The sequence below is a fragment of the Cupressus sempervirens genome, chromosome 11 (genome assembly GCF_028749045.1).
Source record: "Cupressus sempervirens isolate cs-2001-9-10 chromosome 11, ASM2874904v1, whole genome shotgun sequence".
NCBI lineage: Eukaryota > Viridiplantae > Streptophyta > Pinopsida > Cupressales > Cupressaceae > Cupressus > Cupressus sempervirens.
In genome coordinates, this window is record NC_143128.1 from 798,361,395 (window position 1) to 798,374,314 (window position 12,920).

The 12,920-nt window shown below is 38.0% G+C and overlaps 1 protein-coding gene across 1 annotated transcript in view; it reads left to right on the forward strand.

Moving 5' to 3' along the window:
• Positions 1 to 12,920, forward strand: part of LOC149531993 (E3 ubiquitin-protein ligase XBAT33-like) — a 32,835-nt gene that overhangs the window by 2,824 nt on the left and 17,091 nt on the right. The window contains exons 4-9 of the mRNA XM_089811435.1: positions 488 to 559; positions 680 to 864; positions 952 to 1,112; positions 1,237 to 1,295; positions 1,427 to 1,473; positions 1,627 to 1,770. Coding sequence (XP_089667561.1) covers positions 488 to 559; positions 680 to 864; positions 952 to 1,112; positions 1,237 to 1,295; positions 1,427 to 1,473; positions 1,627 to 1,770 — 668 coding nt within the window. The remainder of the gene's footprint in view (positions 1 to 487; positions 560 to 679; positions 865 to 951; positions 1,113 to 1,236; positions 1,296 to 1,426; positions 1,474 to 1,626; positions 1,771 to 12,920) is intronic.

Genomic DNA, 12,920 nt, shown 5'->3' on the forward strand with positions numbered 1-12,920 from the left:
TTTAGGGACATGTTCTGTATAGAAGATGGAACCTTATAAGCTTAAGAAACATGAAACCCGTAAAAATCAAACCTTATATGGTTAACAAAAATTACCAGCAATAGTCAACACTTGACTTGATTGTGTTGAGAAAGTGATTTTGCTACTTTGTAACATCGACCACATGATTAATTAGAAGTGATCTCTGAATAATTAGGAATGAACTCTTCTGCCATATTAATTTCTTTAATGAAGCAAACAAATAGTAGTGCAAAGTGACCTGTTGGTGATTAGGGAAGGACCTTTTCTTTACCAATCTAATTTATTTAATTTAGATATCGAGTGATCATTAGGCAAAACTCCTTTGTTGTTTAAATATGACGAGCTTGATATTGGCAAATGAATTGGCTGCTCTTCTTTGGCTTACATACAAGTATTACACTGTAGGTTTTAGTGAATTGCATGATATGCTCAATGTAAGATTCTATCTGTCTGCTTATGAATGCAGACAGCTTTGATGCAAGCTTGTAGATATGGGCATTGGGAAGTTGCGCAAACTCTTCTTCTGTACAAAGCAAATGTATGTACATTTTACTTGATATGACTAGACTTGTTTCTGCCTAAAAAAGTTTAACAGCTAACCCATTAAGAATTTTTAGCGATATTCAAAATACACTGCTAATAGCCCTTTGGGTATTAGGTTACAAAAGCAGATTACCTCAGTGGTAGGACTGCCTTGCACTTTGCAGCAGTAAATGGTCACACAAGATGCATCAGGCTTGTCGTTGCAGACTTTGTACCCAGTGCTCCTTACAATTTGAGTGTATCTTCCTCTTCTGGTAAAAAGGATGATGCTCCACCTATGGGACGCTTGTTTGATTTGAAGTAAGTTATCTTAATGTAAACTTTATCGTATTTGAGTGTTGAAAATTGATATTGTGGATTTACTTTTGCTGTATATACTTGGTGCAGTGCACTTTCCAAATTTGTGAATAGGGCAGCAGATGTTGGGATTACAGCTCTTCACATGGCTGTGCTTAATGGACACTTTGATTGTGTGCAATTGCTTCTTGATCTGAATGCAGATGTGTCAGCTGCTACATTTCATTATGGCACTTCAATGGATCTAATAGGTTTGATTTTTATGAAATTTTCAAATTTAGAGTGGCCACTCATGTTACATTGTTCCTTTCAAATTGATGATGAGCTATTAAATCTTATGTTTTATGTCATATTAACGGATTACCTTTTCTTCAGGAGCTGGAAGCACTCCTTTACATTATGCAGCCTGTGGAGGCAATATACAGTGTTGTCAGGTATTTTTGAATTTTAATCTTTTGTATCTTAGAACTGTTTGACACATTTATTTCTTTGTGTTTAAAAGGACTGATTATGGTGAATGGTTCCTTTGGACTCATGCAACTTCAACATATTTTTACTCTTTCAGATTCTACTAGCACGGGGCGCTAGTCGAACAACTTTGAATTGCAATGGGTATTTTGAATTTGGAACCCAAACTTTAAATTTATGATTATCGATGTATATCTATTTCTATTAATTGAAGATGTGGAGTATGATCATGTGGGAGATCGAGTGCTTATTTGGTAACTACAAGCTTAACCTCTATATTTATATTTTATCTTGTAGATGGATACCACTTGAAGTGGCTAGAATATGGGGTCGCCATTGGCTTGAGCCACTGTTGTTACCTAACTCAGAATTAAGTCTACCACCTTATGCTCCATCAAGCTTTCTTTCACTCCCTCTTATGAGTATACTAAATATTGCCAGGTATTCTTCACTACATTTAAGCTTATAATGAATTTAGCTTAAAATTATTTTGATCATAATGACTCTTTCTTTTCATTCTCAATCTGGAATATTGTACAATTTTGACATGACAAAATCTACCATTAGAGCCAAACAGAGTTGTGTGAATTAGACAACAGTTTAGAATTAGAGTTGCTGAAAAGTAGTGTTCAAAAGATGAAAGTATATTTTTGTCACCATTGTGAACTAGAATCATCTTGTCAGCATCTTGAACTGAATTTTAAGTCTACCAGATAGAATATTTCCAAACTTGAATTTTGTTTTACCATTGAAAACAAGAGATCTTCATTTTCCACTTGTCTTAAGGCCAACTTCCAATAAATGATGAAAAATAGGATTATTGAAATAAAATGGCCTACTTGGGTGCTGCACAATTGTTGCACATTACAGCCCCATTTTGTCAGCATCTTGAACTGAATTTTAAGTCTACCAGAGAGAATATATCCAAACTTGAATATTGTTTTACCATTGAAAACAAGAGATCTTCATTTTCCACTTGTCTTAAGGTCAACTTCCAATAAATGATGAAAAATAGGATTATTGAAATAAAATGGCCTGCTTGGGTGCTGCACAATTGTTGCACATTACAGCCCCATCTACATTCTGTGTGTACATGACCAAATTTGAAATGTACACATAAATAACAAGATATTTTCAGTAGCAAGTGTTAAATCTGGAGCCCAGAAACTAAAGATGATAAATAACAATAAAGAAATCATAAAAGAGATATAATCAACACCAGAAGATATCCTAGGAAAACCCTTCAAGAATGATGTGGAAAACCCAGCCATACAACAAAAGATCATTTTATTAAAATATCAATTCAGGTGTACATTGCCTATCGCTAGATGTGATATTTATAACTTAAGGAGAGACTCTTCACATTCCAATCGAAGGTCTCACCAATTTCCCAAAATGTGACTTTTGATTATGATTACAACTCTTCGCATTTCCATGCCTTAACTCATGTTGTATGACACATGCCATTATGCTTAATATTACAATCAATTTCCCAAAATGTGACTTTTGATTACAATTACAATTCTTCGTATTTCCATCCTTAACTCATGTTGTATGACACATGTCATTATGCTTAATATTACAATTTAAACATAAGTGTCCTTTTCAGCTGAAGGTGACTATAATGGTAATAACATCCATATTTTCAGAGATAAAGATCTCTATTGCAGCAACAATCTTCAACACTCTCTCTTAGCCAGAGAGAGATCTTTAACTTAATCAATCACACAAGGCTGCAACCAAATCGTGAATGATAAAATCTAATCACATGGATCCTATAAAATTTCATGGAATCAGTCAACATAAAATCTTGCAGAAAACACAAACAGTTTTTATGATGTTTTCATGGAATCTCTCAACATGACACTGAGAACAATTTTCTCATGAAATCTCTCAACATGACAGATATGTAAGAATCCCAGCTAAGCCTTTAATCACAGATTCTCCACACATGAACAATCATGGAATTGCTCAACATAACATCCAACTCCCATCACGGATTCTCTCCACATGATGTCATCACGGATTCTCTCCACATGATGATCACTCCCAGAGGGAAAGAGTTATCATAGCTGATTCTTACAATCTTATTTATTCGCACAAGAATAGAAATAGGCATAACAAAAAGCAAGACTTAGTTCCATTTAAGTCTCAAATGCCACAAGCATCACAAGCATATATGAGAATAATTGGGGTTCCACAAACACCCCCTCTTAATTATATGAAGCCTCCCTCTGAAGCCAAAACTTCTCCCTTTTAATCATTGCTTCTTATTGCATCCTGCAACCAAGAGAGATAAGATCAACTTATCAAAAAGAATAGTAATTCGAGTTGGATAAATTCATGAACTAAACAAAATAGAATGCTTATCTCTAAACCAATGTCCAACTGTTGCAAACCAATGCCTCATAAAGAGTCACTATGCTTCGCTATTGAGAATCATAGATATCATATCCACTACAGTGCAAGACCATTAAAGTTGCATCTGCCTTCCAAGCTAGATACAGAGTTTAAGATTTTATTGCAAAAAGATTTAGAAATATGATCCAACAGAAAGACTAGGCCATCCTGGTCACTCAAGGATTACGCGCGAACCTAGAAATCTAGAAATCTATCCCGAGCTTACACAGACCGGAGGATAACACAAATATATATATTTTCAAACTCTTATCATCCAAAATATTGCCAAACTCTTATCATCCTGCATTTTATGGGAGACTTATGACAATATGAAAAGGCTTATACAAGTAAATCTATATAAACTATGATGAGGGAGTGCTAAAAGATCGAATATGATCAAATAAAAGAGTAAAAAATTATCATAGACTAAAATGCGTTACACATAAAAATCAAACTTAGAATGATCTGAAATCAAAGGAAATAACAATGAATACATTTTTCACTCACAGTTTCCAACTGAAGCAAACGATAGTAAGCACAAATTTCCATGAGCGAAATATGAGAATCTCGAATTGGTCAGAAGGAAATACTTCTACTACCTGAGCTGCTCATGGAAACCCAATGTTCTCAGATACAAGAATGAATGATATCACACCAAATCCCTTGAAAGAATGCATAGACCACATAATCAGAGAAGATAAACTTAAACTGTCTGCAAAACATGGTAGAGACATATAATATCAGTCGCCAGAAGTAATAGAAAACCCTCTTTTGATAGTCACCTGACATAAGTTTTTATGAAATTGCACAAAAGATGAAGGGCTTGAAAACTATTAGACTGCAGTTAAAAGACTAATACAATATTGCAAATGACCTCCTCCACTACGACCAAAGACCAGATAGATATATTTAAAAACGGTATCAGGAAATCACTGTGACGAACAAAATTAAGTGGCATGAAGAGATATAACAGATGGAATGACAAAAAATAGTGGACGAAGCAAGAATCTGGACATTACTGCCAGCAAGGTTAGAAACTGATAACCATACAAAACCATAATCATTATAGCCGCCAACTCATAAAAGAAAAGACTTGAGATTTGAACTGCCGTTATAAAAGGAACGGAAGTGAGGAACAAAATTAAGTGGCACGAAGAGATATAACAGACGGAATGTCAAAAAATAGTGGACGAAGCATGAATCTGGACATTACTGCCAGCAAGGTCAGAAACCTATAACCATACAAAACCATAATCATTATAGCCGCCAACTCATAAAAGAAAAGACTTGAGATTTGAACTGCCATTATAAAAGGAATGGAAGTCAATAGATAATAAGGCCACGTTGGAAGCACATATCCATCCTGGAATAAAGAAGAGCCATGGAGAAACATACAATCATACTGAAATGAAACAACTTGACGTCAAACGGAGAACTATCGATGGAAATATTAAATGACAAAGTGAAAAGCCAACAGTCACGCTAAACTAGATGAAAGGAAATTCCAGCAGGAGAGCATACGAGCAGGAGACAAAATCCTAAAAAAAATAATAAACCAATAAAACTTATATCATTGTGCTCAAACTAGGACTTATAAAATAGCTTGAGAAAGGAAACGTTTTTACAAGGCATCTAAAGAATGATTTATCATCCATTATGCTCCAATGAACTGTATGCACAAATGTTAGAAAAAATGTGCGGAATCAAAAGAGAACCAAAATTGGAAGTGAACACATCAATCATGCTGCTACCAATCTGGCTCTGATACCATGTTAAATCTTGAGCCCAGAAACTAAAGATGATAAACAGCAATAAAGAGATCATAAAAGAGAGATAATCAACATCAGAATATATCCTGGGAAAACCCCTCGAGAATGAAAAGAGAAAAACCCGGCCACACAACAAAAGATCATTTTATTGATAATATGAATTCAAGTGTACAATGCTCATCATTATATGCGATATATATTACTAAAGGAGAGACTCTTCACCTACAATGCTCATCGTTAGATGCAATATATATTACTAAAGGAGAGACTCTTCACCTTCCAACTGAATGTCTCACCAATTTCCCAAAATGTGACACTTGATTACAATTACAACTCTTCATATTCTTGTGCTTATAACGGTAATAACGTCCATATTTCCAGAGATAAAGATCTCTGTCGCAGCTACAATCTTCAACAGCAAGAAAATTATAGAACGAGTTACCATGTCGAGATTCATCTTGAGGTCAATAACGGGGATGGTGTTCTTTTCATTCAGGGTAATGGTCTCCTGCCTGAAATGAGTTTTTCCGTTTTTGTTCCTCCTGTTTTTTATTGCCATTACTTGTGGAATAAATCCTCCTCTTATTTACTTATGTTTTACTTGAGCTGCATTCAAGCTTTCAGCAAAACAAAATTCTTGCTCAGATGAATCAGGAAATAAATAACACTAGTTCAATCTATAACTGGAACACAACATACTAATCAGCTTATTGTTTTTAGTATTGAATATTCAAATGAGAGTATTTTTAACACAAACAAACCCATTCAAGGGTGGGTATTCTGAAGACTGCTAGAAATGGAAGCCTTTCTTCTTCTAATTTCATCTTTGCTATACTCTGTTTGTTACTTCTCTTATGCAATTGCTTTGCATTTTGTCCTTGGGGTATCTGTAATAGGTTAATAACTACCAACATGTGGAAAATATGGTTAAAGGGATACCGTATTAATTGCTGATATATATTTAGACATGGATATATACTTGTTTTTTATCATTGTTATATGCTTAGACTTGTGTAAACACTTTATTTTAAATGCTTGTGCTGAAATCTCCAATGGGAATATCTGCATTATATTTTACAACTTTTTGCTACTTGTGATGTCTTTCAATTTGTTCAAGTTTTCACGGTTTTGCCAGCCCTAAGTTTAGAAAATAAGGCAATTGTGTTGTGATAAGTTTTGTTGTTACAAGCTTATTTAGACTTGTCATTTTTTCGTAGTTATCAGGCTCAATTTTGATTAAGTTGAAGGATTTTAAACTTAAAGGCAATTCAGTAATCTGGAATTTTCAAAATGAACTGTAAAAATGTCTGTTGCAATTAAAAAGTCCAAACGAAATTGCACAGATCTGGCCAGTCTAGTTAGAAATGTCAACAAAACTCTAGAGTCATGGGTTAATGTGGAAGTTTTAAGTAGACTCTTTACCGTATTTTGTGTCTTGGTGATGGTTGGACAGTTACTGTAAACAGAGAAGGCAAAAAGGATTGTTGATTTTATTTGTAGTTACCAGTTTCAAAACTTCTAATTAACATGGAATAGGTAGAAGAAGTTCCAAAATCTGGAATGTTCAAAGCAAAGTGGTAAAATCTCTATGTAGCAACTGAAAAGTTTAGAGAGAATTGGACAAATCTGGCTAGTCCAATCTGAAACATCAACAACTTTCTAGAATCATGGATTATTTCAAAATTGTTGAAGTCTTAAAGGAACATATTCCCTGTTTTTATATGCTGGGGATAGAATCATGGTTTATTTACAAAACTATGGAAGTTTTAAAAGAAATCCTTGTGTACTTTTTTGTTTTGGTGATGGTCGGACATTTAATGTAAACAGAAAAGGCAAAAAGGATTGGTGATCTTTTTGTAGGCAGAGAGTCTTATAACAGAGGGTCGTATGAATGTGCTGCACTTTATAGGTAACTGACTGCATATATTCTTTTGCATCCAATTCCCAGTAACAGTTTTTAACAACCAGGGAATTTATGGCTTCTGAATAGTTGAACGTGGACAGAGAAGATGTATTACAATAATAGACGTCTTATCTATTATTGTAATACCCTCCCTTAATGGTTAATCTATCTAACACACCAAGCTGTCCTCTGAATTTGACAAACTTATCAGGACCAAGAGGCTTGGTGAAAATGTCTGCAGTCTGATCTGAGGTAGGAACATACTGCAGATCTATAGTCCCGTCTTCAACCAGCTGTCGTATGTAATGACAATGAACATCCACATGCTTGGTTCGTTCATGGAAGACTGGATTCCGTGCTAACTTGATAACGCCTTCGTTATCAACAAACAGAGTAGTCGGTCCTGCTGGTGACATCTGCATATCCCCAAGCATCCGACGAAGCCAAACAGCTTCACATCTTGCCTTAACAGTCCCTCTATATTCAGCCTCTGTAGAAGAGAGAGAAACTGCCTGCTGCTTCTTGCTGGTCCATGTGACTGCACCAGATCCCAAACTGAACACATATCCAGATGTTGACTTTTTATCATCAACAGAGCCTGCCCAATCTAAATCTGTGAACCCACTGAGTTTAGGATTAGAACTCCGAGAATACAGAAGTCCATAATCAGAAGTGCCCTTCACATAACGAAGCACACGCTTTGCTGCCATCCAATGATCAGCCTTAGGAGCTGTCATAAAGCGTGAAATATAGCTGACTGCAAAGCTGATATCAGGCCTAGTAGCAGATAGGTAGATGAGGCTGCCTACTAGTTGCCTATACGTAGTATCATCAACGGAAAGAGAATCAGACTTGGCTGATAACTTGAGACCTTTCTCCATAGGTGTAGATGCAGGTTTGCAATCCTGCATTCGGAATTTGTCTAACAAGGCTCTGGCATATTTGGACTGAGAGATGAATATACCAGAAGACTGTTGCCAAACTTCAACACCTAAGCAATAATGCATGGGCCCAAGGTCAGTCATATCAAAAGACTGGCATAAGTGTTGTTTGATTCCCTAAATCAAAGATGCCGAACTGCCAGTGATGATCAGATCATCCACATAGATAACCAGAAGGATGATGTCACTGTCAGTAGTCTTGATGTACAGATTTGAGTCTGAAGAACTCCTCTTGAAGCCTTGATCACTGAGGTACGTATCAATCTTGATGTACCATGCTCGAGGGGCTTGCTTCAAACCATAGAGAGCTTTTACCAATCTGAGAACCTGATGGTCTTTACCAGCAACCTTGAAACCAGGAGGCTGCGCCATGTAGACCTCTTCATGGAGATCACCATTCAGGAAAGCACTCTTTACGTCCATCTGATGGACCTTCCAGCCAAACTGTGTTGCCATGGCTAAGACTAATCTGATGGTGCTCATCTTTGCAGTAGGAGCAAAGGTCTCCTCAGAATCAATGCTCTGACGCTGAGAAAAGCCCTTTGCCACTAAACGAGCTTTGTACTTATCCAAAGTACCATCTGATTTGTATTTGATTTTGTAGACCCATTTGCAGCTAATGGGTTTCTTCCCTGGGGGAAGATTAGAAAGGACCCAAGTGTTGTTCTTCAGCAGGCTCTGGTGTTCAGATTGCATGGCCTGTTCCCACTCTGGAATTCCTTTAGCCTCGGAATATGTTTGAGGTTCAAACACACTGTGAATGTTGGCCATAAGAGCAAAGTTAACAGAATGTATAGTTTTGCTCTTTTTTTGAGTAGTTCTCCCATCAATGAGCTCATCATCATGAAGATCAGCAAGTGTCTTAGCCCACCACTTAGGCCGGAGAGGAGAATGACCAACAGTAGTACTAGAAGATGCTTGATCAGCAGGATCCTGATCAGAAGAATCTGGATCAAACTCAGGTGAAGCATCTTCAAAACGAGGTGATCTTGCAGGAGAAGCCGGAGGTGGCTGTACAGGTATCACTGGCAGGACTGGAGCTGTAGGAGCTACTGGAGCCCTCCCATCAGGTGGACCTAATGGAAGCCGAATTCCCAAATCATGAACCTGCATAGGCTGGTCTGCTGGATCAGGAACAGGAGAAACAGGCATGAATGGTCCTCGCTGCTCATCAAAGACTACATCGCGGCTGTATATGAGACGAGATGTCTCAACATCAATAAGGCGTTAGGCTTTGTGAAGACTGCTATATCCAGCAAGCATCAGTTTTTGACTCTTGGCATCCAACTTGGTGCGTGAAGCATCAGGGATCCAAACAAAAGCAAGAGAGCCAAAAACCTTCAGGTGACTGATTCTGGGCTTGCGACCTGACCAGGCCTCTTCCGGAGTTTTACCTTTGACCGCCACTGTGGGTGACCGGTTCAACAGATAAATTGCAGTGTTAACTGCTTCTGCCCAAAAACGCTTCGGAACATGTCTGTGTTCGAGCATGGAACGAACCATCTCGGTGATTGTCCTGTTCCGACGTTCAACTACATTGTTCTGTTGTGGCGTGTGGGTGTGGTGAACTGGCGTTGGATGCCATGTGTATCCAAGAAGCTGGAGAAAACATTAGAACAAAATTCCCCCCCATTGTCTGATCTAAGAGTAATAATAGATTTCCCAGACTCTTTTTCAACTAAGGGTTTAAACTTCTGAAATACAATAAATGCATCGGATTTCTTTTTAAGGAAATACACCCACATTTTTCTACTGAAATCATCTACAAACAACAGAAAATACTTGTACCCAAGAACAGAAGGAGTGGCCATAGGGCCGCAGATATCAGCATGAACAAGCTGAAGTACTTGAGAAGCTCGCCAAGAATCGCCATTGGGGAAAGGTGTGCGATGTTGCTTCCCAGCCTGACATGCGTCACAAACTCCAAGGTGTTGGGTTTGAATCTCTGGCAAACCAAGAACAAGCTCATCCCGAGCAAGTTGTGAGAGATAATGCACATTTAAGTGCCCATATCGCTGATGCCAAAGTGAGCTGATGGAAGATTGCCGAGCAGCCATAGCTAAGTCCTGAGAATCACCAGAATCAGTAAGTCTGAAAAGACCATGATCCTCAAGACCAACTGCAATAGTAGACTTAGTCGCCCGATTAGTGATGGTGCACTGATGTGAACTGAAGGTGACTGCCAAGTGTGGAGAATGTCGCAGCAACTGACTGACCGAGAGTAGATTTAGTTCCATCCCTGGAACGTAGTACACATCAAGGAATATGAGCTTCCTCCCAACAGACTGAATTTGAATGTTGCCTTTACCAACAACCGTGTACTCTTCTCCACCACCAAAGATAACAGAATTTGAATAAGGCTGGTAGTCAGTAAACCAGTCTCTGCGGTGAGTGAAATGTCGAGAGGCACCTCAATCAATGTACCAGGCAGATGACTGTGCATGATCTGCGGGTCTTTTAGCCATGAAGGCATAAAAGGCAGATTCCACCTGCTCAATGTGCTCTGCACTGTTCGCTTTGGGTTGCAAACCTGATTGCTTAGACTGGGCAGCTAAGCATTTCCGACATGCAACCTTCATGTGACCATACTTGTGGCAATAGTTGCATTGAATGTTCTTCTTTTTGGTACCATCGGATGTTGGAGCAGAAGACTTATGCTGAGATGGTTGCTGAAACTTGCCCTTATCCTTCTGAAAGGATTTCGCAGCAAAGGCTTGCTCAATGGAGGTGGAACTGGAGCTGCTACCGAACTGTTGTTTCCACCGATTTTGCTGAAGTAGCAGGGTGCAGAGATCAGTGAACTTTAGATCAACACCAGTGGATGTGATGTTGAGAGTCTCGATAAAATGCTCATAGGAATTTGGTAAACTCCGAAGAGTGATTACCACAATATCCTCTTCCTCCATCTTGCGACCGATGGCAAGTAACTGATCACGGATTTCCTGAATCCGATTCAGGTGTGCCTAGAGTGAGGTGCGCTCATCCATGACAATAGAAAACAGAGTGTTTTTCAGAAAGAAGGCTCTGCTCTTGTCGGAAGTCTCATGAAGACCTTTTAGATGTGTCCAGATTTCGGCCGCTGTCTTGCCGGATGGAATCTGAGAAAGCTGGTCATCAGCTACAGAGAGTTTGAGAAGCATTACTGCCTCTCGATTGTTCAGATCCCATGTATCTTGATCAAGACCCGGAGAAGTCGGACGCTGCTTAACACCCAGAACAAGTTGATCGGTGTTTCGATATTCGAAGATTGCGATGATGCGCTGCTTCCAGGTTCCATAATTGCGACCATTGAATTTGGAATTATGCTCGAGCAGAATATTTGTCAGAGATGCCATGGCACGTTTTTCAATGAAAAACTGTGAAAATCTGTGAAGACACGTTCTTCGAGGCAAAAATACGGAAGACCTAGAAGAATCAGAGAATGACCCAAAAGAGAGCTCGAAAAACCCAGAAGGAATCTGCTGTCATTTTTTGAATCCGCTGGCTCGAAAATTGAGGCACAAAAATCGAGGCACCCAGAAAAAACGGACGACAACCCAGTTGAGCTCTCGAAAAACCCACCAAGAATCTGCAAACAAAATTTTTTTTCGACCCCAAAAATTAGGGTTTCGAAAAAAACAGCCCTAGCTGAAAAAAGCTTGAAAAAACTTCAGATTTCTTGATGGAAAATGGTTGAATCTGCTTCCCAGAACACGATTACAGACTGAGACGGCTAAGAACCAGGGAATTTAACAACCAGGGAATTTATGGCTTCTGAATAGTTGAATGTGGACAGAGAAGATGTATTACAATAATAGATAAGACGTCTATTATTAGTTAATGGTTATCTTGTAAATATCTTTAGCTTTAGTTTGTTTTCGTTTTTTGCTTTCTCTGGAATAGAATGTTTCTATTCTTTACGATCGTTTCCTAAGGAAACATCGTCTCTTCCTTTTGTATAAATTGACCTTTCGGTCTCTGTTATTAATAAGCAAGTATTTACCAATTACCTTGTAATAAGATGGTCTTGGATAGCTTTTTCTAGCTATTTGAAAATACTTCATAGAGCTTGTGTTCCCCTGATGGTAAAGGCCTGTGTACTCTATAGTGAAGGTAAACAGTTTAGAATATGGATGTTGAATTATAATCTCAAAGATTCGATAATGCTAAAGCTTTATTTTGAACTAATAAGTAGTGATATGAGCATATGCTCTTTGTATAGATTGATACCATCCCATTGGAATTATAAGGAGAGCAAATATTGCAGGATATCTTGAAACAAACCTGTTGAAAACTCGAGGAGAGTGCATGTTAGCATGTGTTCCCCGGATGGTAAAGGCCTGTCTACTCTAGAGTGAGATCAACTATTTACAATATGGATGTTGAATTATAATCTCCAAGATTCGATTATGCTAAAGCTTTAATTTGAACTAATAAGTAATGATATGAGCATATGCTCTTTTGTATAGATTGCTACCATCCCATTGGAATTATAAGGAGAGCAAATATTGTAGGATATCTTGAAACAAACTTTTTGAAAACTCGAGGAGAGTGCATGCTGCCAGATATCCTGATGCAAACATGACAATAGCTTCAACG